The sequence below is a fragment of the Megalops cyprinoides genome, chromosome 13, assembly GCF_013368585.1.
Source record: "Megalops cyprinoides isolate fMegCyp1 chromosome 13, fMegCyp1.pri, whole genome shotgun sequence".
Classification (NCBI taxonomy): Eukaryota; Metazoa; Chordata; class Actinopteri; order Elopiformes; family Megalopidae; genus Megalops; species Megalops cyprinoides.
Genome location: NC_050595.1, coordinates 7,696,898 through 7,723,538, shown reverse-complemented (window position 1 = coordinate 7,723,538; position 26,641 = coordinate 7,696,898). Strand labels below are relative to the sequence as shown.

Here is a 26,641-nt window from a genome sequence, read left to right as displayed (position 1 = left end):
AGGACAAGCTGCCAAATCCCGGTCGGAAGCCAGAAAGGACATGCCCGGGACTCGAAAACACACCCCTTTTCATGTATCATTCATGCGCAAAGACGTGGCCTAGAATTGGAGTTCGCAGCTGATGTCACACAATGCAATCACACCGCGAGCCGGTTTGTTAACAGCGAGAGCTGCCATTCGGTGTTCTCGAGGAATCGCTCCGGAGCCGGCCCACATATGCCTCCTGCCACGTCAACCATTACATTGCTCTCCCAGCTGAAGTGCATCCATTCAAAACAAATTAAAGCAATTTTTAGTGCCTGTTATTTCGCTCTCAGTCGTTTATATAGGGAGGCATTACTCATCAAAAACAAACAAATTGCTCGCAAAGAGGGAAAACAGGGAAGCAAACAAACCTATAGTAAGGAAACATCTCACTTGCCACTTTTTTTTTGTGTGCAAGATTATTATACAAATATTATACATTTGCTAATTTGCATTCATGAGCGGCATCTCTTTTTGTCTTAGACTAGCAAAACATACAAGCAAATATCCCTGATCAGCCACTTAAAAAACAATGGCAAACAGCTACAAATACAGCAAGACAGTACATGTTGAGTTTGCACAAGCGTATGCTTGAGTAAGGAGATACTAAAGGATACAAAAAGCAACAGGCCAATCTGTGGAAGCATTTGCAATATTTCAAATATGTACATCCTAGCATTCTTTGAATGAAATTGTGAAATTAACGTTCTCATTACAACAGCGCTGTCTAATAGCTACAGTCAAGCATCCCTGTAGTATGCAGCTACTGTGTCCAATTCAAGGCTGTACCACAGGACTGTGTATTAACCAATTTACGCATCAATACTACATGATAAAGGTGTTCATTTTTACAACCACCGACCTGCCCCTACTTTACACAGCTAGATGCTGAGCACACAGCTTCAGTCTGTGTAACAGCTCCAGGAGTGTCTCTCTGAAAGCTGGTGATCAGTAACGCAGCTCTATGTTTTAAGACCTTTTAGCATCTGCGCAGTTTTAGGCCCAAAGGGAGCATGTGTCGTGCAGTTCTGCAGAATTGGGGCGCACTTCGGTTTAACAACACTTTGGAGGGTGTTTGGGGAACGCTGGAAAATATGAAAATATGTAAAATGCAAGGTGCATCGTTACTATGTGGAGCATTTCCATGGAGACCTTGATCCGGTGACCTACATCATTCAACAGTAAAACGCTAATACATACACATACTGTTAGCATAAGTAGCAATCAATCAATGTGCCATGTCTGACTGCCAAAATCAATCACTGGGACCTTGTCTGGCCCTCTGGTAGCAACTGGTTTCATATTCAATAGCTGAAAGCAGAGCTGGGGTCAGTTTGTTTTTTCCATTCTGTGAATTCACATCAACATTGCTTTAAATTTGTATCAATGCACTCTGATCAATTCCAATTTAAGACCTCCAAGGCCTGATCCCCAACTCTGACACCCTTAGCCTGGAAATCAATTCCATCAGTTTAGAGCCTGACTCCAACTTTGGCCACAAGCTCAAACCCACCAAGAGGTGAATGTTTTGTCGCAGTAGAAGTGTATTTCATTTGTACAAATACTAGCGTAGCTTGTTTTCAGTACGAATGCAATTTCTTTCATTGATTTTGGTGGTCACTAAACACGCTCTCGTGTAGAGGAGCCAAGGTGAGAGGCAGTGGGCTCTTTCACTGCATTTCAAAAAAAACTGTATAGTGTACAGAGCGTCTAATGTATAATTCATTTTAATGAAATATGACACTTACATATATACACTTGTTTTCAACATGAACACATTTCCTTGCATGGACTCTGGCAAGGGTGGACACCCCAGCTTCAGAAAGTAAAAGTCCTGCCACGTATTTGTTTTAGCCATTCACTAAACAAAGGTGATTTCACTAATTAGCTCCTCTACCTGGCTGAAAAGTTGTGCTAATTAAATTCAGCTGCTGTAATGAATGGCTAGAACAAATATGTGACAGGACTTTCTGAAGCCAGGGTGTCCACCTCTGGACTCTGGTGATCGCCAATTAGCTCTTGTGTTAAGCTGTATAAGCCAAAGTTAAGGACAGATCAAAAACCACCACAATTTGTTATAGACAAAGACTTTTCTTACAAGTACAGAGGGAGTGGCAAAGATAGTTAAGAATTCACTAACATTGTTGCACCTCATCTTCTCCATTCCGAGTATATGGTCATATATTGGTTACACACTATTAGTTACACTAACTATTCATTACCCTAATGTATGGAATATATGTACCTCAAAACCCACTTTTTAAGGCATGACATTTTGTAAAATGCCAAAGAAAAGAAACTCCCTGGCATAGCAGACTTCCCTTATTAAATGTACTCAAAAAGGAGACACACACTAGATGTTAAGGCAAATCCTGCCTCGATCATTTTCTCACTTCTGTCCGCCTGAATACGGAAAATGTCTCCAAAGTGGCATTCCACATCCTTTCACTAATGTTTACATCACATGGCAGCTGCATTCCACTGTATCAGTGGTGAGGAGCCAGGACAGCAGCTTCTCCAGAGCCTTACCTTTTAAGATCCTTTTAAGAGTTTGTGATGAACAAAGGAGCCGGCGCTGTTTATGTGGATGATAATGGATGTAACTGTTTTGGATGTTCTCTTCAGAAACAGTCACTTATCAGACCACCAATGCAAAACCAGGTTTGTCATACTGTCCCGCTTTGATGAGCCAGGGAGAAGTCGACTGGTAAAGGACAGCATGCAGGAAATGTAGTGTTAACAAAGGCAAACTGGGGCCTGACTGAGAGCTGAGATTGACATTATTATTGCATACAGTGTTCTGCCATGCATTTTACACCACAGCTTCAACAATTCTATCCATGTTGGGTTTGTTCTTCCTTGTTTTTCTTTTGTTTTTTTTTTGTGTGTGTGCAGCCTGTACATACCTTTATTTGGTTCAAAGGGGGAAAGAGAGGAAAAGCCAACTCGAGCAGACAAGTGTCTGGAGGCGACAGTTGGGGGTTTTGATGTTCAGAATGTTTGTGCACTGTCTCCTTAATTCAATCCCATAATGCAGTGTTTGAAGTTATGGATGAATGCCCGGCGTCTTTGATGTTCGCCCGCTTCTTAGTGGCATGTCGCTCCGAAAAATCCCACACTCAAGAGCGGGAAAAGGCTGGTCACGTGACGCCACTGGAAAGGCCTTAAGGAGCCTCTCTGGTCCACCGCTGAAGAGGGGCAGGCCCCTTATTTCCTACCGCACATCATTTCAGATGTGTCTGATTAGCTAGCGCCAAATGACATCAGTCTCTCTCTGTGAATGGCACCTTGTCTTACATATCCGTGAGGGGTATGTTTTTTTCTGTGACACCTCTGTGGTCGTTTATCTGTGTTACCATGGTTATTGAGTATGGCACACCAACAAAGGCAAGCTAAATTAGGCAACTTTTGTCCCTGCCTCAACCATCTTAAACAGGACTATTTTCTGAAGCACCATCAAACTGAATTGAATATTTGAATATTGATAATATCAATATTCCACCTTGCTATCATCATTTGCAATGTATCTAAATAGAGCTTAAACACTGAATTGTAATGCAGATCTCTGTAAAAATAGAAAAGAAACTCCTAGAACATGAAGCCTGCTGAAAGCAGTAGGTTAGATGTGACCAGCACACTCTCATCTGATGAATGTTTGATACAGTATGTCCAAATAAACACTTCCCCTTCACCTGTGTCGCTCAGACAATCATTCTAGGTGTCTCTTGGATCATGAAATGGGGGGACCAGGGCAGGACCAGGTGATATGAAAGTGGTCAAAGAAGCACCACTCATCATCTGGATCTGAGCATGATAAACAATTACTGTAAATATATATAGCAGAAATATAATAGAAATAAAAAATGACTGCGTACCATACAGAAACAAAAAGCATACATGTATACCTTGTAGAAAACATACAGTACTTGTATTAACTGTAAACATGATTATAAATTATATATTTGTATAAATTGTAACATGACTACATATTATGTGATATTTATAATTATAATACTGTATCACATTTATACATTTATAATTTATTTTACATGAGAAGTTTATTGTAATAAGTTTATTGTAACCCACAAAAGCATAACAGTAAGACTCACGTGTAACCCCAAAGAGAAGTGATCCAGTCAGCTTGCTCTCCAAATTTCTTTTTATTTTCAAGAACAGGACAAGTCACTGGGTGCTGTTAAAATCTCTGAAATATTGAGGATTGGAGATGAGCAATCTTTTACAATATGAAAGGAACTGTCTGCCTATTCAAGTTTTTTTTTTTATGTTTTTTCTATGTTTTTTAAAATCCTAACCTCTGTTAACCCCACAGAGACAGAAAAATGTGTACCTCTACCGGAACTACCGGAAGACTTATTTTAAATGAAACTACGTCTTTTGCGGGGATACTACAAATATCATTTCAAGAATCTACAAAGGTAGAACATTCAGTACCCCTTGAGCAAGGCATTTTAATTAAAATATTTTATTGAGAAAAAAAAAAGTATGCGGGAAAAACTTCAAATGCAATTGCATTATACCGTCAAACAGAGCATCACGAACAAGCCTCACTGTTTGTTAAATAAAAATACTGAGCAAAGAGGAAATTGTGTTTTGAGCCACTAGGACTGAATACAGCACAGATTTGCATATACTGACCTCAAATCTGCTGACAATTAAATGCCACCATTAGACACGGGATATGGCACATTCAAGCCGTCTGTCCCAATTAGACCCAGATGCAAGGAGCAAATTTCAGTGAGGAACATAAGGTTTTGTGACATGATATGACAGGCTCCCATTTGCAGCTACGGTTCAAGTCGTGCCATAATGTTTTTTTTTTTTTTTGTGAAACGGGCCTCGTTGGCAAGGAACCAAAGGAAGACCGATCTGTCTTTGAAAAGGATTAAAGGAAGATGTTCTTTGTGATTAGGGTCCCTGGCCTCGGTTGGCATTAAAAAAAGGCCATACTCGCACAGATTGCTATGCATTACTAAGGAACCCTTTCCCTCCGTTTCTCCATAGACGTTTGAGCCAAGACAAAAAAAAAAAAAACAGAACACACTTTGAATTGATTTCTTTGCCAACTGCGGGAGCAACTCACACGTTTCTGACAACATGAAATGTCAAAACACACACAGCGCCTTCCAGACCAAAAAAAAAAAAAAAAAAGCAGATCTCGACATGTCTGTAGAAATGTGTCAATGAGTAATTAAGGCAATATTTTAAAGCTAGGAAAACTGTGATTCTCGAATGGAAATGCAATTCAGTCGAGCACACTGTCAGCCAGTACGTCTGCAATTCACCACCCTTGTCAGGGCAAGACTGTAGAGAAACACTAGACTAAAATCAATAAATTGGCACAGCAATCAACAATCAAACCGACTCACACTATTTAATGTGTGTTTCTTGCATGTAAGATTTGCTGCATTCAGTGGCACACCTTGAAATTCTACAGCTCACTCCATTGTACTGGAATATAGGTGACTCTATAATTCACAGACTCACAAGTGTCTCCTACATGCCTTCCCCATCTAAGCACAACTTCATTTGAAATAGTGAACTAAAGAGTTAATTACACAAATACAAAACGGTTATTTTGTTCTTGGAAGTCCAACCATGTTTTGTGTTCCCTCGCCACACTACCTGCTTCCTAAACTGCACAAACGTTTTTAATGCCTGAACACAGTACAGTATTCCCATATTTCCTCCCTTGCCAGAATCTCCTGAAAGTATCAGGAGTATAGAGAGGGTCAGTCACTTATAAGAATTTGCGCTGGACAAATACCATTCTTATAAGGGTAGCTGAGTGTGACTGCAGTGGTTTGCAATCAATAACCTGAACAATCATCCACTGAACTGATTCTTGAAAAGCTCAGATAGCTGTTGATGATGTGCTGTAAATGGTTTTATACCTATTTTCCTGTGCATTTCGGACAGAACGTCAGGACTACGGCAGTATTTATGATGCTATCAGTATAGTTTAATGTTTGTGACCTACCAGAGCGCACAGAACCAAGGGACAATTGAATGAACCCAACCTAATTAAATCTAGTTATCCACAGAGCTGATAATGGGAAAGACACTATAGGTAAATGCACTAAGCATGATGCATCTGTATAACTAGTTTTAAAAATCCCTGTTCAGTTAATACTGAGCCAACAGATGGTGTGTCACAATGCATCAGCATTTCAATTTAGATACTGTACCCGCGGATTAAAAGAAAACCAACAAGCTTGTAAACATCAGGCTGAGATGTGGAATACTCTACGGTCAAGCAGAGCCTGGAAAAGTTTCTGCTTTTTTACATAAAGGCTTAAGTTAGCATTGGGCTTGGATGAGCTGAGCCCGGATCAGTTACTTGGGGCAGAGAGCATCCAAACTCATCTAATAATCTTAGCCTTGTGCTGTGTGATCCAACACACAAACAGCACCCCTTTGCCTGGTGGAGAGGAGTGGAGATAGTTTGCCCATTGGCCTGCCCTCACAGGAAGACTCGAGAGAGAACAGAGTGAGCAGAAGAAGGAATACAATGGCTGAGTGCAGGGAAATACTAGCACCGTTCTACTGCTAGCACCATAATACCAGGGGGTGCTGAAAGCCTTTAAACCCCAAGGGTTAGTGGTAATAACCTGACAGAAAACGTGTCAGAAGAATGGATTATTGAAAGCCGTTGTCCCCCCCCAATCTGCACACATTCATCCTGATTTCAGGCCATGCGAATTTGGTTCTACAAAACCGCTCTGACCCTGAAATGTGTGACGGCATTCGGAACAGCAATGTTGAGGCAGCAGAGTGAGGAACTGCTACTGGAGTTGGAAAATGGCAGATTTCAGTTGCATCTGAGCACACAGGCCCCAGAACCCCTGCGAGAACTAACTAAACAAAAAAAGATGACAACTTTTGCCGCATGTCGACCGCAATCAAATGGTACAAGGACGAGTCTCTGTTCTTCTAGCTTGGAATGACTTAACATGGCAAGATAGAAGACCAACACATATTTAGGGGTTTTTCCAAACAGAAAAGCAATGCAGAAAATAAAAGAAAAAACACATAAATCACCAGCACCTTTAATTACCTTCAACATTTCAATAGCAAGTATTGTAAGCAAAAGCAGGTATTGTCCTCAGATATATTGTACTGCAGGGGTTGTCAAAAGGGGACATTTTTTTTAAAGGAAAGTATGACCTTTCAAAACAGAGGCCACCTCCATGCTATGTTACTCATTACATTGAAGAGAAAAACACAGCCAGCGTCTGGACCTTGACAATGTGACAGTCCATTCAGAAACAACATCTGTTCTAATTCTAAGTGAAACCGTACTAAAATCAATGCAGTGTAAAAACAGTTTTGGCAAAGTGAGTTTGAAGCTTGTATAACTTCAGCTTCATAACTTCAAAATACTTTTTCTTACGTCCTAGTTTTCAGTTTTCAGTTGTTTTCCATTGCTGGAAAATGATGAGTGTGTCAGATCCACCTGTCCATGACGTACAATGGCAAACACTGATACAGATGTCCTATTGGTTTGATGAGCATTCAGCTGAAGTGTACTGGAGGCACAGTTATCTAATCAGTTGGTCCCAGAGACCCACACACGAAACATTCCACTGAAAATGACTATTCCTACATCCTTCAAATAATTTTTTTTTAAAAATCCATGGAAGCCAATTTTTGTGAACACCCACACAGCATTCTTTCAACAACTTCTAGCCATCTACTCATATTACTGAGTTCCCTCACTACTCTTGGTATCATTTTGGTATGTTTCCCTTCCAAATTAAAAAAATCACTGCTTATATTATAAAGACACACGACACAATCACACAATAACTCACAGCAAATTACAAAAAGAGTCGGCATCATTGTGAAAGTACATGTTTATTGAACTCCGATGCACTGGACTAAACCTTAACCACTGAGAAAGGAAAGCAAAGCATGTGACACAGCGTGAACAACGTAAAAAAAAGAATAAAAAAAAAAAACTTTCACGTGTCGTGGCTCTGTTAATAAGAATTGTTACACTGGGAACTGCGGATCTGTCAAACCAAATGCACAGCAAATACATCACGCTGAGGCCGCTGCAGATCTGCAGGATTTTACGGCTCTGCCCAAAGGTGGCGGATGACATATCCTGCGATCCGCACTCCAGCCGAGTGTAAACTCAGGCAAACCGGGAGAAATGTTTACGAGACCCGACACCACGACACCATTCTCACAGCTTGCTTGCTGGAGATTCACTGCAAACCACTTGGATTAAATTGCAAGCAGAAGTGTTCTAAATAAAATACTTGTATTTCATTCGTATTCGTACACTTATAGTGCATCTTGAGTGCTGTGTGCTCCTTTTAGTGTTTTATGAAAAATGCATACGTCTCTAATGCAAACTCAGCTCTTGAACTGCTGCGTTTTTAGTGTAAAAACCTAAGGTAGGCACATGTCAACTTAATGGCACAGATGAACACAACAGACCTTCAATTTAATGTTTTAAGACTTAACAGTCATAAGCTTTCAGAAGACAGATCTGATGTTTGACCTTTGATTTTTTCAGTCTGGTGATCTCCAGAAGGTTCTCACATATAATAAATCAAGATTGTTATAAGGACAATATGTGAAAATGGAAACACATATAAATGGTACAATGTGAAGACAAAGAGCTGCAGTAAGATGTACAGTGTAATACACATATTTGTAAAAACAGAAAATAAATCAGTTGTTTCGATACAAGAACATTATCATGCATGATACATGTGGAAATCCTACAAAAATGACACACAGACTATTGTGTGATGTGTAATATCACATACACAGTTCCTAATGACACACGATGACAAAAGCTGGTGTGGTGACCCTTGACTCCACAATATAAATACCTTGAGCGCTACAATAGTGTTATTTCATTCTGAGACCTAATCTGACACTGGTATTGCCTTTGAAATACCATCTTTACGGAGGAAAATATGGCAGTGTGCCAACGAGTCTCACGTAAGCAGGTTAACACTAAAGACTGATATTCAATTTTGTTATCTATCCATAATGTCAGTTAACTTCAGATCAGATGAAGCTGCACCTCAGTTTTAGTTTCAATGTAATTTTCCCCCCGAATAGCATCCTAATTTGGATGCTTTAGTCAATCACTGTTGTGTAACACATGACAATCAATTAACACTGAGAATCTAACTTCATATCTTTAGTAGCAAAATGAAGACAACATCAACATCTTGTTTTAAGATGACCTTGGATTAATAACATGAAAAGAACACAATTAAGTTTTTGGCATGTTATATCAATAAGACTTAGCTCTCCTTTAAAAGTTTAAAAGTATAAGGAAACTATACAACATTTATATGAATATATAGATATAGTTGTATTTAAAAGCCATCCTCCTTATTCACAAGGTGGCTTTTATATAGGGTTAGTGTTTACAACAATGTATTTCTCTGTGATTCAGTTGGAATTGCTGTGATCTGCAGGTAAAGCATGTTTTATTTTTGAACCCAGGTGAGGGTGAGACACCTAGAGGATCAGTGAGAGGACCGGTTGCCCTAGGAACAATGACAGTGGTCACATCCATTTAGTCCACATTCCTGTATTTGGTAAAGAGGTTGTAGAGCACCCTCAATGTCGACTTCAGGTCGCAATTCACGATATCTGCGGGGAGACAAAACCCAAAACGATGTTTCCATCAGTCCTTTCATAAGGTGGAAAACTTGGGCAAGGTACTTAACTCACAGTTGCCTCAGTAAATATGCAGCTGTATAAATGAATAATAACATTGTAAAAAAAACTAACTGATGTAGGTTGCTCTGGATAAGAGCATCTGCTAAATACCAAGAATGTAATGTAATGTAAATGGCTGTAAGCACACAGAGAGCTAACAGTACACATTGGTGGTTTCTCAAATGCAGTAGTATTGCATCTAGATGGATAGAGACTACTGGCTACAGTTTCAGAGTAGAGGTTGGTGTTCACTTTTATGACATACTGTTGAACTTCACTTCTAATAATTACGGACCTGACACCCATTGTCAGGGTGAAACAGTAAGACACCATGCTAAAAAGCAATAAAATGCATCCTCTGGAAATAGCCCTGTAAATTTGAGCCTAGATTCACAGGTAGAAACATCTTGTTAGATCACATTAAATGAGCTAGTGTCATTGAGAGTTTCACCCACGTAACAAGTGTTATTATAAGGAAAAACAAATATACAAATGTGCATAATTACATTATGAACACATTAAAACCAAAATTACTCTCAGTAAAAGACAATTCTTTCCTGTATCTGATAATTAAACTGCTCATTGAAAAAGACCTCAAACTCAACAAGACACAAGCTGTTAAATTACATGAAAAGGCATATAATTATCATACCAATAATTATTCCTACCATTTACAGTGCAGTTACTGACATCATAGAAATGTGCCACCTTCAACAATTTTGAATGACAGGACTCATATGGGTCTACTTACAGCAATTAAAACAACACTGTAGTTATCATTTGTAAAGAGTTTCTGCTTAACTTCAATGTCACCATAATCAGGGCTTATACTTTAGATAACATTGTCACACACAGAACATTTGAGACAACATGTTGGAGTAATAAAAATATGGTTATATGGGGTTCCAGCTATTTATACCGCAAGAGTTAGAGAGAGCAAAAAATATTGACAGATGTTACATGAAAAGAATATACCATGATCAGAGGATGACACGAACATATGGCACTGATATAGTTTGACAATAACTATGGATGCAAGATTCATATTGAAACCACTCTTAAGTATTTAAGTATGAGGGGGGTGGTGGCTTGGTTACTTAAATGATCCATGACTGCCACAAATTTATCTAGCCGAGTTAATGACCTTAAGACACATATTGGAAAGACCCATTCGTATTTATGATTCTTGGAATATTGTGACAATCATGAAGAAAGACATTCAGTTATTCAAACTAATTGAACTTGAGGAGTTCAGCCGGAGGTCATGCATTGCCACTAGAAATCAATGCATGCTGGAAATTCCTGCTGGATTCCATTAACACGCGTGATTACGAGAGCAATATTTCAATAAAGATGCATTTATATTCCTCTATCTGCAGAGGACAGTTAAACATTCACACACAGACCCAAGCTCGTGCAGACAAAAACAAGGTCAAGAACGGGTAAATAAAAATAAACATAAAAAGGCAAACACAAACACAGATGAAAATCACACAAAAAGACACAAGCACATAAAGCACAGATGCAAATGCACACAGAAACACAGGAGCACACACCCAAAAACACTCAAGACACAATCAGACAGGCAGCCCACAATGTAGTAAAATAGCTAATAGCAAATCAAATAAAAGCAGCCATTTTTAATTTATGCAAACTTAGTGAAAGATCAACAGGGGAGGTATAAGTACTTTGCAACATCGAGAGAATAACCATTTAAATAATGCAGACAAATTACTGAGTTACATTAATAAAGCGAAACAAGACAGGAAAAGACATTAATACCAATATATACTATTTTTTTTCTTCAGTGTGCTCTCAGCATTGTAACTAGATCTTTTCATTTCATTCATGCACTCCCAGTCTTTAGTGAAGCTTTCAAAGCTGCTACCCGATACCAGAGATGGATGTGAATCTTTCAGATGGCCTTGGAAATGACAGCCTGCTCATTAAAACACTGCTGGCTTTTCTATCTGCTTTCTAAACAACATTAATTCAAATGACACTTTCAACAGCCCATCAGGTATAAAAAGGGAGTTTAAAAGTGTTCTCGTTTAAGGCTCTTGTTGCTAAGAATTTAGTTTTAATCAATTTTAAACACCAAAAACTTCAAGAGAAGGCAAAAAGAAATAAATGTATTGAGAAATATGCCAACACGAAATATTGAGAGACCGCATCTCTACACACACAAAGCCATCACTTCATTGCTTTGAAGGCTGGTGATAAAGAGAAAATCTTTACCTTTAAACAAGAACGATCTTTTTTATCTTTAAATCTTTATCTTTAAAAAAGTTCATAAAAATTGTTAATACAATGACAACATCAGCAGGTATACAAATGTCAGCTGTTTTTAACAGGGTCTGCACACCTACCCTCAGGTCTGGGTTTGGGCTTCTCCAAGCCTCCGTCCTGCATCAGCTCAAAGGAGAATGACACATTGTGCACCTGCAGGGGAAAAGTACCTTCATCACGTGACAGAAATCATGTGACAATGAGGTCACAATGTGAGTATTCCAAAATGGAGAAGCAAAAAAAGTGGGTGTCTCCACAGACCCAGGCATGAAACTCTGTTATATCCTGTACAGTCTCCTGTCTGCCCCTGAAGAATACATCAGAGCATGTTTCCATGTGTGTGGACCCACATCAAGAGCGCAGGCAAACCTTCCTGCTCAATCTATCACAGTGGCCAGTCAGGAATGCGCACATGCGCACGTGTGCACACACACACACACACACACACACACACACACACACACACACACACACCTGCATGCACTCCCGCACACAGACACACATCCGCACATGAACACACGCAAAATCACTGAACTCTCTCCACTGTGCAATAGAGTGCTCTACTTGCCAGCATCAGCACACCAAATGGATTACTCCTTACCATAGAATATGCTGAGTAAACCCTTCTGCCCCAGCAGACAAGGTGGTGCACTGGGGCTGGTGTTTGTGCATGTGCACATGTGTGTGCACGCGTGTGTGTGTGTGTGTGTGTGTGTGTGCGTGCGTGCGTGCTTGTGCGCGCGGAGGTGCTGCCAGGTGGATTTGAGTTTGGGGAGATCAGGTGGGATCAGGGTATATTTGGGAGAAAATATGAAGGCAATTAGTAGCCAGCACTCAGAGAGGTAACAGGATTCCTTCAGGCCAGTGGCAGCCTGTCTCACAGAGGGCCTCGTAAGGACCCCTCTCTCAGTGTGCTAATCTCTCCTTCCCTGTCGCTGACTGGGGTCCTGTGTGCACACAGATTACAGAGGCAGACCCCGAAACACATGCCCGCTCCGTTTGGCAAGAGCCAGCTGGAAGGCGCCCCCGTGAACACAAGCCCAGTCGAAACACTCTCCTTTCAGAGGGTGCTGTCAAACTGACAGCCTCCTGCGTGAGGTAAGAAAGCCGGTTTCAGGAAGTCCATTTCGCTGACCTTCACCTCCATGGCCATCTTATTCCTACTCAACTGCTTATGCGTCTACCAAATACACAGTACATATCCCCATGATGCAGTACTTCTTCCATTTCTCCCTGTGTTGATTGTAGGTGTAGGTTAGCATTTCTACACCTGTACTTTATCTCTAAGTAACTATTACTGAGCTGTAGTACATTAAATCTGATACTGGAGATTGTAGAATACATCCTGACAGATGAAAAAAAATTAAGTCAACCCTGACATAGAAAGACCATTTAATGTGTTTGATCCCATCAGGAAAGGCCATGGATACACAGTCTCCAAAAGAATCCATATAAAACAGTTTCCATGCCTGCATTAGAGGGGTTCCAAGGCCACATACAAAGAGCACTAAGAGTGAGTGCGGATGGCTTCCTGAAGGCAGTGTTGGATAAAGTGTGGCCTGCACTAATTTAGTGAGAGGGGAAAGCAGGACACTGCATGATGTACCTTTTGTTCAAAGTTTTCAGGGGTGAGGAAGAAGTTGTAGAGGGGAACGAAGTACCCCTCCAGGAGTCCCATCAGCAACACAAGGTACACCCCATCGGCAAACTGGAGGAAAACCAAAAAAAAACAAAAAAAAAAAAACAATCTCTGACAATGCATAATCATCCTTCATTAGAAAAAAGACTTTCTCAACCTTCTGTATATATTATATCTTATGTGCTATTGTAATTGCTAACCTTAAAGTTACATTTAACAAACATGGAAAAATGCATTTCAGACCATTAATACACCCAAAATACAATGCTCAAATTGCTTTCAGGTAGGATTAGCCAGGTAGGATTGCAATGTAATGTACAACTGGCCTGGTAGGATTGCCATATATATTTTTTTACACTGCACCTGTGTGTCCAGTTCAGAGACCTCCAGATTCAGCTTGTTCAAGTGCTTGTTCACAAAGGTGATCAGGGTCTGAAAACGACAAGGCATTTCTGTGTGAGCTACAGTAGAGCCCCTGACCAAACTGCACTGGTGTCATCCACAAGTTGTTCTTGGTTCCACTGAATGTATGCTCATACCTTTTTGACAACATTGAGCTTGTCCGGCGCGTGGTCAAACAAGGTGTCAAATGCGTCCCGCTCTGAGGAAGAGAACAGTGAGGACTCCTTAATGAAAATGCTTTGCTTGTGGAATGCTGGCGGTTTACACACAGCGCGAATGTACAGGATTCACACTGGGTCTAATTACTGTGAAAGATGAACTGATATATGAGACAAAACATGACACGTGAATATGAAAACTGTTTATCTTAAAAAAGAAACAAATACAAACCATGTCTTCCTGATAAGGCCCTGTGAGAAAAGAGAAAAGCAAAAATCAGTTAATGTTACCCAGTGACTAATTTGTGTTTTTAAAAAAACAAAAGCAATATATTCAAGCTAAAACAAACAAGCAAGCAAACAAGGACTTTGTTTAAAGGGTGAATATTAATGGACTGCAGATGGTCTAATCAGGGGAGCCAGGCGAGAACAGAGACAAAGGGGTTTGGGTCGAGGGCTGCGGTTCTGTCCCTGGGCGTTTGAGGAGGGGTGGGAGGTGGGGGGGGTGGCGGAGGGGGGCACATCTGTCCGCCAGCGCCTTCTCTTCACGGTCCAATCTGTCCCGGCAGAGGCATGCTTCCGCAGCTGCTGCTGGTGGCATGACAACGGCCCAGAGCCCACCCCCTCTTCCCTTATCTCGCCGGCCGACTCGCACTCGCTGGACCGCTATTAATCGGCCGGAGCTTCGCGAAGCAGCGGCGAGCTGGCAAAGCAGGAACGGCATTGGGGCTGCTCCGTCCACCCCCCCCCCTCCCCCCCCGACTCCCCACTCCCCAGGGGGGGCTGGCACTTCTGCTGTTACTTTACGCTTTAATGTAACACCAAGAGAAGCCGTCCAACTTGTCTCTTCATCTCGCTCGCGTCCCCTTTGTTACGCCGAAAATTTGTCTTTCAAAAGGCCTCTCTGTCATTTGGTTCACCCGCTAAAAAACATAACAGTGTAAGACAGCCGGGGAGGACGGGTGCAGGAGAAGGTGTCTCTCAGTTCTGGGGTCAGTTTATCGCTCTGCATGTGTCTGCCTGCACGTCCTGGTTTATGATGCCTCTCCCCCTCGTCCCCTGCAGACAGCCCTGACCAGCCTGTGGACAGCAGGCCCTGGGTATTGCATGTCTCCCCTGCATACGCGCCTGCGTAGGGATAAGGGGGAAGCCGAGCGCTGGCGGTGCCGACGTACTCAGTATTGCCAGTGATCTCCTCCTGGATTTGCCTGGACTGCAGAATCCCCTCTCGTTTCTGTGGGAAAGCGGAGAACGTGACTAAACAGGACACAAAATAAACACAAAAAACTTACACAGATCTCATTCTTCCCTGCTTTCCCCACAAGAACAATCTTTTCATCTCAACAGGCTGGCAGTATTCCAGATTGGAATTCTGGAAATAAAACCGCAAACCGAACGCTGGGATCTGAATGGAAGCTTTCCGTTACTATAATCAGAGACCAGGAATAATGTTCCTATAACATTCCACATAACTGTGGAAAATATCTTTCAAAATCGCATAGGGTCAAAATAGCAACAGTACTGGAAAAGAAAAATACATCAGAAAAAGAGATTATGCCTTTCAACTCAAGGTGAAGCTGCTGTATGCAAGATGTTGAATTGCTGATGTACGCCTACAGGCTCTGAAATCCTACTTCACATACGTCCCTTTAAAAAAAAAAAAAAAAAAAATGAGCCCAGCTACCTGAACCACCACCACTTGAATGGACACATGGTCTGGGAGTCTGATGGGTGCTCGGAAGTGCTGGGACAGCGCCACCAGCAGGTGAAGGATGGCCACCACACTCTTCGCGTGGACCGCTGGGAACGAGAAGCAAAAGGGCAAAAAGAGAGGAGGCATGATAAGAACTCAAATGGCACTCATCTCACCTCCAAACTCTCTGCCCTGTTCACTGTGCATACCCTCATAACAAACAACCCAGCTGCCCACAGGTACACTGGATTATAAATAATAGACAGGGTTTTTTTTTCCTGCGCCATAATCAAATGTCAGACTTAATCTTTCTTTCTCATAACTTGGACGGTCATATCTCTCCTCGTGGCTGCCAAGCTGAGGGTCACCCGGAGGTCACACACCATAACAGTATCTGTCCTTCATTTGAGTGCGTGAACTTCAGATATCAGATTTCACCTGCTGTCATAGCAGTGCAACCATCGCCATGCAGGCTGATCTGTGCTAATATGATAATCCCTAAAGAAATAAAATAGCTCCCAAAAAATATGATCTGGTTATAGAAAAAAGCTGAGGGGGAGCATATGAAAGAAAAACAAAGGGATTTGCTCGAAGTCAGAGAGAATCCTGATGAGAGGGGGAGCTTCCTCAGAGTGTTAGAGGAACAGAGGAGAGAAGGAAATTCTCCAGCAATTTATAAAAACACTGTGGCTAAAAAGATACTACTGATGAACACTCAGGGCATATAAGGATGTTCTCCTAAAATGAGAAAAAGAAAAGAGCAAAAAAAAAAAAAAATTCAATTGAGCATCCAATTGAGGAAAATCGTTTCTCATTTTCTTTATGCCGCTATGATCAGAGAACTCCCACCATTTTCCTGCCTGGACTCAAGTGCTGAAGGAGGTGACCCAAAGGTTACATTTCTCTGGACCATAAGGGGCGTGTTCAATCTGGGTTTCTTCTAGGGTGAGCCTTGTCTAGATGAATTTCAGTGGTGAAAGGATGGTCCGGTATGATTTTTTTAAGTGGAAACTTCAACCATGCTAGCAATTGAGTTACAAGACATCAATATACAATGTGAATTCTTTTGCCATCTTCTTTCAGCTACTCCTTGCACCTGTCAAATATTCCATTATTAAGACTGAGTGTCTACTAACTGAGGGTGTTCAATTAAATTACCATATTCTAATTAGTCTGACACTTCCCAATGCACTATAATTACCCTTCCCATGCTTGCAACGGGAACCATGAAAACACCCACAAGAACTTCTGGTTAATTTGTAATGGGTATTTGAATGACATAAAAAGAGCATTAGGAATGGATGATTATATGCTGTCAGTAACTGCCCTACACATTACCATCATCACACTGCTGCTCTACAACCCATTTCACTAAACGTCACAGCATCAGGGTATTCCACGTCTCCATCCTGCTCGCAGTCCGCTAACGCTCCAAAGGTGCGATCAATACCCATCCATCCAAAATGATTACCAACTTTTAGAAAAACCAACAGCAGAAATTTCAGCAAATTTCACCAAACTTCAACTTGTTTGGGCTGTTCCAATGGGAAAACAGATGGGAACGTGCCTTTTAAAACAACTCAAACATGGATTGACCTTTTAAGACATTCCTAGAAGAATTGCTGAAGAGCTGGCCATAATGAGCAACCTTTAACTACCACATACATTAATCTTCAGAAATCAACAGAGGGGACAGGCTGCCAACCAACTGAATGACTAAAGCGATCATGGTAAAAGAGTGTGCCCACCTAGTGATCATTCAGTGAGCATGCCCAATGCACTGCTGCACCTCTCATTTCTAATTTGAAAGAGACATGGAACAGGGCACTTTCTCCAGCTCTAGTATTTGACGGACGGATTGAGGTCCGCTCTCAGCTCTGCAGAACGCCGTGCAGGTATCTGGGGAAACTCACAGTCAACGTTCCACTTGACGTTCCGGGGAGAGACCCGCAGTGTGTCGTTGATCTTCTCCAGCACCGTCTGGAGCTTCTGTTTCTGGGCGATCTCCGACTGCGTCACCTCGGCCACGTTAAGCTTCTCCCCCTCCAGCTTCTCTGTGGTGGCGAGGAGAGTTTCACTTTAGCCGTGAGATCGAGAGAACCAGCTGCACACTGAAGGAGAGGTAAGGCAGGGAGGTCCTCACCAAAGAGCTTCTGAAGAACCTGGCCATCATAAAGATCCTCAGCCAGGTCCTTAACGATGATCCTTTCCCCGACCAGCACGTCGTTGATCCAGTCTATGAGCACCTGTGTCCAAACACATGTAAACGAATGTTTATGAATCGTGTACCAACAGATCTTACGTATTTTAACAGAACAGGCTCCTTAGATTGAAGTTAGACAGTAGTAGATATAATATCATTATGGTGTTTTTCTACTCTAAGATATTCCTAGAATGTTGGTATAAATTTATCTCTGATTCAACAATTTTATTCCCTTTTAGGAAACGGACAGCTTGATGAAAAAATGCTTTCACTCAAGGATCACAAAGTTTTCACATAAGTAAACATTTATATTGTATATTTTTTTTCACTGGTTGTTTGTAACATAGTCAGAATCAGTTGACAGTGAGTTGGTGTGTCCTTAAGCTTAAGTAAAGTGGGCCACAATCTCTACAGCAAACAAACTCAATACAACCTGCAGTGAAATTTTCATTTCAAATTGCACTCAGAACTCAAACCTTCATGAGCTCCTGCAGTTTGGGGTCGTTCCTGGAGTTGGGATCAACCATGGTGCGGACCTCGTTTTCCTCTGTAGAGACCGATAGACAAAAGAGTGAGAAAAAGATATGGACAGACACAGAACACATGATTAAATGTGAGATGTGTGGGATGAAACAGCTCTGACAGGGGAGGGCTGGCAGAGACTCTACCGAGCATGGTATCCTCTGGGTCCAGCTCAAAGGGGATGGGGCTGAGCGGCAAGTTGATGGCATTCATCCCTTCTTCCTGGAGTTCAGACACTGGGGAAAAAAAAGGATGCATCAGGACAGAGCACACAAATTGAGGCCCAGACTCCACTAGGCCAAGCCTTTTCCTGCCTCGTTCTGACAGTCTTTGGTCTTTCAGGAATCCAACAATAATTAATGTCAAGAAATTTTCAGCCAAACATCAAAAAAAAAATAAAAACGACTACACAAAAATGTCACAGCTAGAATCATTTCAACTCTGACACTAAACACAAAATGAACATCTTCAAAACATATTCACTCTGGCTATCTGTTAATCACACCTACTGGCTGAAAACCCTCAATTAGGAATTTTCACGCTATTTGCAATAAGCATAGATTCATTGTCATTCCGTGTCATCTGTTTTTGAGATTACTGCTGTTTTAGTTTTTCCTGAGTGAGGTAGCCTACATTTTTCTCTCCAGAATCGTAACAGTATCCTCCCCCACATACCGCTAAAGGCCAAATCACCGGGGCAGGCCAACAGAGGGAAATATCTCTGCAGGCTAATCAAAATGGCAGCACAGCAATCTGGCCCCATCATCTCCGCGGTGCTGCCCGACTGGATCCGACAGCATCAGAACAGTGGCCCTTTAACAGACCAAACCACGCCTCCCCCGTCCCGGCCAAACTGTCCGAATTTATTGCATCTCTAAGAGGTTAAGCCGTGCTTCCTTTTCCATCCCTGGCCCCGGCATTGAGCCGCGGGTCACCTCAAACAGGAAGCGGATGCTCACCGGGCCTTTTCACCGGACGGGTCTAGGTCCACAACAAAAGATGAGCGCAGTCTGTCTTCGGTCACGGAGACAAGGGCCTCCATTTAATCAGTTCTCTGCGTGCATATGTTGAAAGACGAGGCCAAAGCGCTTTTTTGCAACTCAAGTACACGAACCGCTCCAATGAGCGCCATGAAAGGCTCAAGACTGCAAAGTGCAGGCTTCGCGGTGTGCATTGTACACTGTCGTACAGAGCGCTCTATTCAGAGAAATTATTTTGATTACATTTTTCACTTTCTGAAGGCTGCCGATAACAAAAAAGCATGTTTCTTCCTCACTAGCTAGTCTTCTCCAGTTGTGAAGTGGGGCACGGGAAATATTTTAACACTCAACACCGCTACTGACCTTTGCTTTGTGCTACACTCACAGCTTGCCCTGTGCCCCTTATAAAATTCCATTGACGCAGCCACATTCAATCTCAATATCCTCCTGTATTAAAATATTCCATGTAAATTTGTTTAGGTGGCATGCCTGTCATTCTGATGCGAGATCTGCAAGCAATCCATTAAAAGAATAACTCATCAGCAGTGTTAAAAGGCAACCAATGCCTCAGGGGGCGTAGGTTAAATTCCTAAGCTCTCAGCATTGCATCTTTTCATATTGTGGTATCAAAAAGCGCCACACAAACTGATCTTTTTTCTTACAACGGGGCCTGGGCAACATTCTGTCTGCAATTTTCCTAAATGACTTTCATTTTTTCCAGTGCAGTGAGAGGCATTTCTGCAGTCACATACTTGCCTGCCATCGGAGAGGTACAGTGACCAGTACTAAGCATGCAACATACAGCACTCTGTCTCAATCACCTGGACCACCAACAGCACAATAATCCAACTACAAGCATGAGTGAGACTGTGGTACAGCCCACCGTCAAACTGAAGTCACACTAACAGAGCAGGTTAAATAGTCCTGCAAGTGGCGGATATAGATATGAATGCATGGGGGGGGGGGGGGTTCACATCAATTTGGCTTCCTGTTAATCAGCACCACCTGTCTAGGCTTTACTGTCTAGGGTCTTCTTGCTCTTGTGACCACTGTATACATTGCAGACAAAGGAAGGAGTTCTTGATGCTCCCAAACAATCACCCAGGCCATAAACTGACTTCAGTGTTTTGGGGTGATTGATATCCTCTTAGCATGAGCAGTTAAGATCATAATGATAGGTCTGATGGAAGGCTCACAGCTGTCCCCAGCAATGAACAGCGAAATGACACTGATGAAGGATTTCTTCATGGTACATTAGAAATGGCGGAATCTAGCTAAGGATACATTAGCAGAAATTTCATCAGGGCCAGCACTGCAATTCAGAACCGCATTTTCACAAAAAAAGGCATTTGCTCGTAATCTTCCCCATTGGTGGCCCTTTAACACACCAAACCACACCTCCCCCGTCCTGGCCAAACTGTCCGAATTTATTGCATCTCTAAGAGGTCAAGCCGTGCTTCCTTTTCCATCCCTGGCCCTGGCATTGAGCCGCGGGTCACCTCAAACAGGAAGCGGATGCTCACCGGGCCTTTTCACCGGACGGGTCTAGGTCCACAACAAAAGATGAGCGCAGTCTGTCTTCGGTCACGGAGACAAGGGCCTCCATTTAATCAGTTCTCTGCGTGCATATGTTGAAAGACGAGGCCAAAGCGCTTTCTTGCAACTCAAGTACACGAACCGCTCCAATGAGCGCCATGAAAGGCTCAAGACTGCAAAGGGCAGGCTTCGCGGTGTGCATTGTACACTGTCGTACAGAGCGCTCTATTCAGAGAAATTATTTTGATTACATTTTTCACTTTCTGAAGGCTGCCGATAAAAAAACCATGTTTCTCACTAGCTAGTCTTCTCCAGTTGTGAAGTGGGGCACGGGAAATATTTTAACACTCAACACCGCTACTGACCTTTGCTTTGTGCTACACTCACAGCTTGCCCTGTGCCCCTTATAAAATTCCACTGATGCAGCCACATTCAATCTCAATATCCTCCTGTATTAAAATATTCCATGCAAATTTGTTTAGGTGGCATGCCTGTCATTCTCATGCAAGATCTGCAAGCAATCCATTAAAAGAATAACTAATAACTAATTCTTTCCCATTGGTGGCCCTGAAGGGCTATATTTCACTTTCAGGGTTTTCAAAGCTCCCTTTTTGACAAAATCATCAACCATTTGCAGGCCTTCCCTCTCATCTTGTACAAAGAATGACAAATTGAGCTGAACAAACTTCTGACAGAATAACAAGGGCAACTACCACACAAGCACAGCACATGTAGCAGGACTAACTCATTTTGTACAACAGGTTGCACTGTGTCTCTGGACTGATAAATCATTAGCTACCATCAATATCATTCAATCTTTCTGATGTGACCCCTTGGACCTGGCCATAACTGAAAGCCTTCCATGATAAGTTTGCCATCATGAGAAGGCTAATTATTTCCCACTGATTACTTGCATACATTTGTCTCGGTCGCAGTGTAGCATAGCGGTAAGAAGCAGGGCTTGTAACCAAAAGGTTCAAATCCCTGCTGGCGCACTGCTGCTCTACCCTTGGGCAAGGTCCTTAACCCATAATTACCTCAGTAAATATCCAGCTGTATAAATGGATAACATGTAAAAATTATAACCTGCGCAAGTCGATCTGGATAAGAGCGTCTGCTAAATGACAATAATGTAGTGTAATGTTGCTGGAGCGCCGCGGTCTCAGCTCGGGCTTTGTGACACACGCGAAGGCCGTCTCCGTCTGCGCAGTTGCTAAGCACTTATCGATCTGCGTGCCGAGCTGTGCCGCCTCTCCAAGCTTCCTCCTCTCCGCTCCATCATTTAATTGACCCTGCCAGGGAATTGTGGGAGTTGGCAGGTTCGGAGACAAACACAGCCCAACGCAGGTGGTACCCAGCACCACCCCCTCCCCACCTCAGTGTCTTGTCCCCCGCCCCCCTACCACTTGCCAGCGCATCTGGTTTGGGAGACAGATCCTCGCCCGTGCGGTGGAGCGCGGGAGAACGTCCTGTGCTGGATTTCATGCCCACCTGCTGGATGCCTCCCTTCCCACCGAGGCTGACATCCTGTTAATCAACACCAGCCTCCCCCCCCCCCTGCAGCCCGCCCCCCGCGCGGCTTCACAGGCCGAGACAGAAAAAGACATCACACCAAACCTTTCGGATTCATGCCGAAGAAACCAGCCCAGAAAAACTGCAGACAGCCATCTGCCAACAGACGAGGAAGAACGTCGCTTCTGTATGCTGCCCCTCACATCTGCCCACACATTTGAATTACAAGACAACACAGCATGTTACTAAGGCCGAACTCCCGCTACGAGAATACTGTGAACATGCGGTGGTATTCAAATGTCTTATTAACAAGTACAGTACAAGAGAATCGCTATGCCATCCCTGACAGAGCATGCGGGAGAAATGTAACACCTTCAATTGCGTGGTATGATCACGTGTATGTGCACGTGTTTGTACGTATGTGTGCGTATCTGTATGTGTATCTGCATGAGTGTGGTGTTTTTGTACATATATGTGTGTATCTGCGTGTGTGTGTGCCTGTGTGTGTGTATGCACGTGTGTGTACGCATTTCATTCCCTGGTTAAGTGGGGACTGCCGTCACCATCACAGGCAGGGCCTGGACACCGAGTTCCTCCCTCCTCACTTCCTGTCTGACTCCCACGGGGCGGAGAGGACCGTCCTACCTGGGCACAGGGCTCCGCATCCCATCTCTCCCTGCCCAGAGCTCCGACATCTTTCCCCACAGCGCACGCTCGTCGCCGGCACACCGCCTCTCCACCTCCTACGGCTGTTTACTCGTCTTTCTGTCTGGAAAACAGGCTCTCTGCCTCTCCCTCCCTCTCTCTCTCGCTCCTTCCTTCATCCCCGTCCTCGTCCGGGGACTGTACCCCCCAACCCCCCCTACCCCCGTCTCTCTCTCGCCAGAGGTCTGAATGGCTGTGTGTTCTTAATTGAATACGCAGCGGCCGCACGGGATGGCAAAGGCTCTCCATCAATCAGAGGCAGTCACGCGGACATCCTGGTCACTGTCAACCCCCCCCCCGCCCGCAGCAGGGGGAAGAGGGCTCAGCTGCAGCCTCCCCTGTCCCACGCCGCTTTGTGGATCTTGATTAATGCAAGCCCATCACAACACAAGTGCACTCTGGGAATAGGATGAGCCCACTTCTGCTTCAGCTTGGGGGGAGTAGGGGTGGTGGTGGGGGGGGGGTGTGCACGCTCTACTCCTAAGGGCTAAGATTGGTCTTCCTTCATTCCTGGGTAGCTACATCTGTACGAGAATACCAGACTCTCTTCCATAGATGGCAAGAGTGCAGCTGCCTCTGCCTAATGTAAACTCAGGAACACGAGAGTTCAGGCCCACTCTGGCACCACACAGACCGTATTAGAACTTCATCTCCTCAGTGCAGCTAGAGCAAGGAAAATATGCCAACACAGTCGGTGCACCACAACAACAAATTAATATATCTTCAAAATCTGGGCAATTTAACCCCAAAGGCCCCAAATGAAGCAGTGCTAAATGTTTTCACCGTGCAGGTCTTTTCTGCTTTGGAAATACTGGAAACACAGAAAAGAAAGCATTTTCTGCACTGTTTAAAGTAAAATGAGTTGACTGTCAAAATGCCATTTGACTGGAACATGCATGTGCTAGAAATAATCCAAGCTATAAATTCAATACTGTACATGTTTTTTGCTTCTATAATGTTTCTATCATAGATGGATAGATTTTACCCATATTTTACCCTATCACCTATGCTTCTTCCACATTTCAAAATGGAGTACTTGTGGTCAGTTGTTGGAATATGAGGGCAAACCATCCAATCAATTCATATAAAGTACATAAAATACACTTCTGGCGACACAGGATTTTTTATAGCTTCAGGCTATAAATAGTGGTCAGGATACATTACTTAAATGTAATTACAGAGGTATGCTAAAAATGTGACTTCTTATAAACAAACTATAAATGTCATACCATTACATTACACAAACGATAAGCGTTTTGATGAATTTTTCGTAAAATTTCGCAAAACACAATATCCATGTTAAAATATCCTCAAATATTATAATTTCGACACAGCAATATGGCTGCGCCGTGCCGTGACGTCACGCCACACTAAATATCAAGATGTCTGAGCGCACCCATTTAGATGACACTTCATTTAAGACTTTTCCAAACTGTTTTAAGAGTGTTTACCAATTGAGAGTATTTATAAGAGACACTGTTATTTGTGAAGCATGGAGACAGTTTTATTTAGAGTAGTTAATAACTATCAAACAAACGAAAAGTTAAAATATAAAATGCAAAGCTTTATTGACCGAAAGGCAGCGAATACCTGTTGTTTTAACAGTTATGAACCAAAAACAGATAATAGTTGTAAATTTTTATTTAGCTAGATACCTTCTTTTGCCTTTTTCCTTCTTGCCAAAGTTCCTCCAAGTTTCCCGAGAAACGAGTCATCTTTCTTTCTTGAGGGTGGAGATTTAGGAGTCGGCGATTTGGGAGAAGACGGAGATTTCTGCGGCGAAGAAGCCATGGATGGTGTATTCCCTCACTGATTCTCAGCGTCAGTTGTGTCGCAGAAGTTTGGATTTGCAGACAAGAATGTCTAATCAAAGTTTACTCCTAAAACGGAAGCGGAATTCCAAGTATTTGCCTGGCCCTCGGATGTCAGCTTTCTCAGTTATTGCATTCCTAGTTCGCTTCCTTGTTCTATGTTCCCTCCCCTACTTTTCCGGGAGAGACATGGGTAACATTGGAACAAATGATACGCTGCATTGAACAGCCACGGTATGGGCGTCAACGATCAGGCATTTGCAACAAATACGATGTGGTTATCCGATTTACTGTTTTAGCAAGCCCAAGGGTGTGCCGTACATGTTTCCCTTTATGTAAAGTTGTGGTTTTGCACTGCTACAAATCGAGATTTTAAAAGTTATATAAAACCATGGATGTTTAGAGACGTCATTGGTCAAACTGATGCGACTTTGATATAATATATAACAGACTGGAGATCACATTGAGATATGGTTTATTATTACAGCTATTACAGCTGCTATGTGATACATTTTATGTCAAACAGTGTTGAAAATGAAAGTTCCATAAATTACGTTATGACTTAATGACTATGACTCAATCCCCCATCTTTATCATGCAGAAACTATTTATAGAAATATTATTAGTAGTAATAGTAGCCTATGTATCTGGTAGGCACCCTCAAGCAGAGCAATTTACACAGCATTAGAAAATACACGACAAAATGTGAATACTGAATAAGAAAATGCAATACACCTATTCCTGAGTGTAACAGATCCAGCAAAAAAAATAACTCATGGTTGTCAGCTATGGGTGTACAAAAAAACCCCTCTCAGGTGCTGTGGGCTTAGCTTAGCCCAAACAGAATAGCATTTATGGATATTGGATGAACCTGGGTGCTGTGTGAAGAGGGCCTCTACAGGTGAATGGTGCTGATTGGAAGATGCAGTTCAGCTACAACACAAGTACAAGTAGAATAAAAAGAAAAACAATTCTAAGCTTGACATCAGAGATCTCAGGAGCGTTGGACTCCACTACCTGTAACCATCGCCATGCATGTCTTTTAAAAAAATGGATATAGACATGCAGGATTTGCTGTGCAGAATCTTTGAAATGCATTTATGTGCTCCATGTCAGCATTTTTCTCTGTCCATTCAACACTGACAGGGGTGTATATTGTTAAGTTATTGTCGTTTAGCAAACACTCATATCCAGGACAACTTACAGAGGTCACAGTTTTAAGATGTTATCCATTTACACAGCTGCCTATTTTCTGAGGAAATTGTGGGTTAAGTACCTTACCCAAAGGTACGGCAGTAGTACCCCAGTGGGGAATCGAACCAGCATCCTTTTGGTTACAAGCCCTGTGCCTAACCACTATGCTAAACAGCCACCCCTGTAGACTCTTTCTTTCTCATTTATTACCACAGCATATGGCAAAGTCCAGCATCCAAGATGTGGAACCAGGCCCCTG

At 42.6% G+C, this 26,641-nt stretch overlaps 1 protein-coding gene across 1 annotated transcript; it reads right to left on the bottom strand.

Annotated features, from left to right (window-relative positions):
- Window positions 1-9,069: 9,069 nt before the first annotated feature.
- parvab (parvin, alpha b) lies at window positions 9,070-25,363 on the bottom strand. The gene is made up of 13 exons (XM_036543556.1): window positions 25,033-25,363; window positions 18,791-18,880; window positions 18,599-18,669; window positions 18,063-18,165; window positions 17,833-17,973; window positions 15,911-16,026; window positions 15,402-15,460; window positions 14,459-14,478; window positions 14,206-14,267; window positions 14,030-14,098; window positions 13,634-13,735; window positions 12,108-12,180; window positions 9,070-9,669 (listed from the first exon to the last, which is right to left on the bottom strand). Exons 1-13 carry the CDS (start codon window positions 25,166-25,168, stop codon window positions 9,593-9,595), a joined length of 1,119 nt encoding a protein of 372 aa, XP_036399449.1. The 5' UTR covers window positions 25,169-25,363; the 3' UTR covers window positions 9,070-9,592.
- Window positions 25,364-26,641: the final 1,278 nt, after the last annotated feature.

Coding starts and splice junctions, on each gene's coding strand:
- parvab (XM_036543556.1), bottom strand. CDS start 25,168: ATGGCTTCTTCGCCGCAGAAATCTCCGTCTTCTCCCAAATCGCCGACT. Junction 18,881..25,032: donor AAGGAAAAAGGCAAAAGAAG/GTATCTAGCTAA, acceptor TTTTTTCCCCAG/TGTCTGAACTCCAGGAAGAA. Junction 12,181..13,633: donor CTGAAAACTTTGAACAAAAG/GTACATCATGCA, acceptor TTTCCCCTGCAG/GTGCACAATGTGTCATTCTC.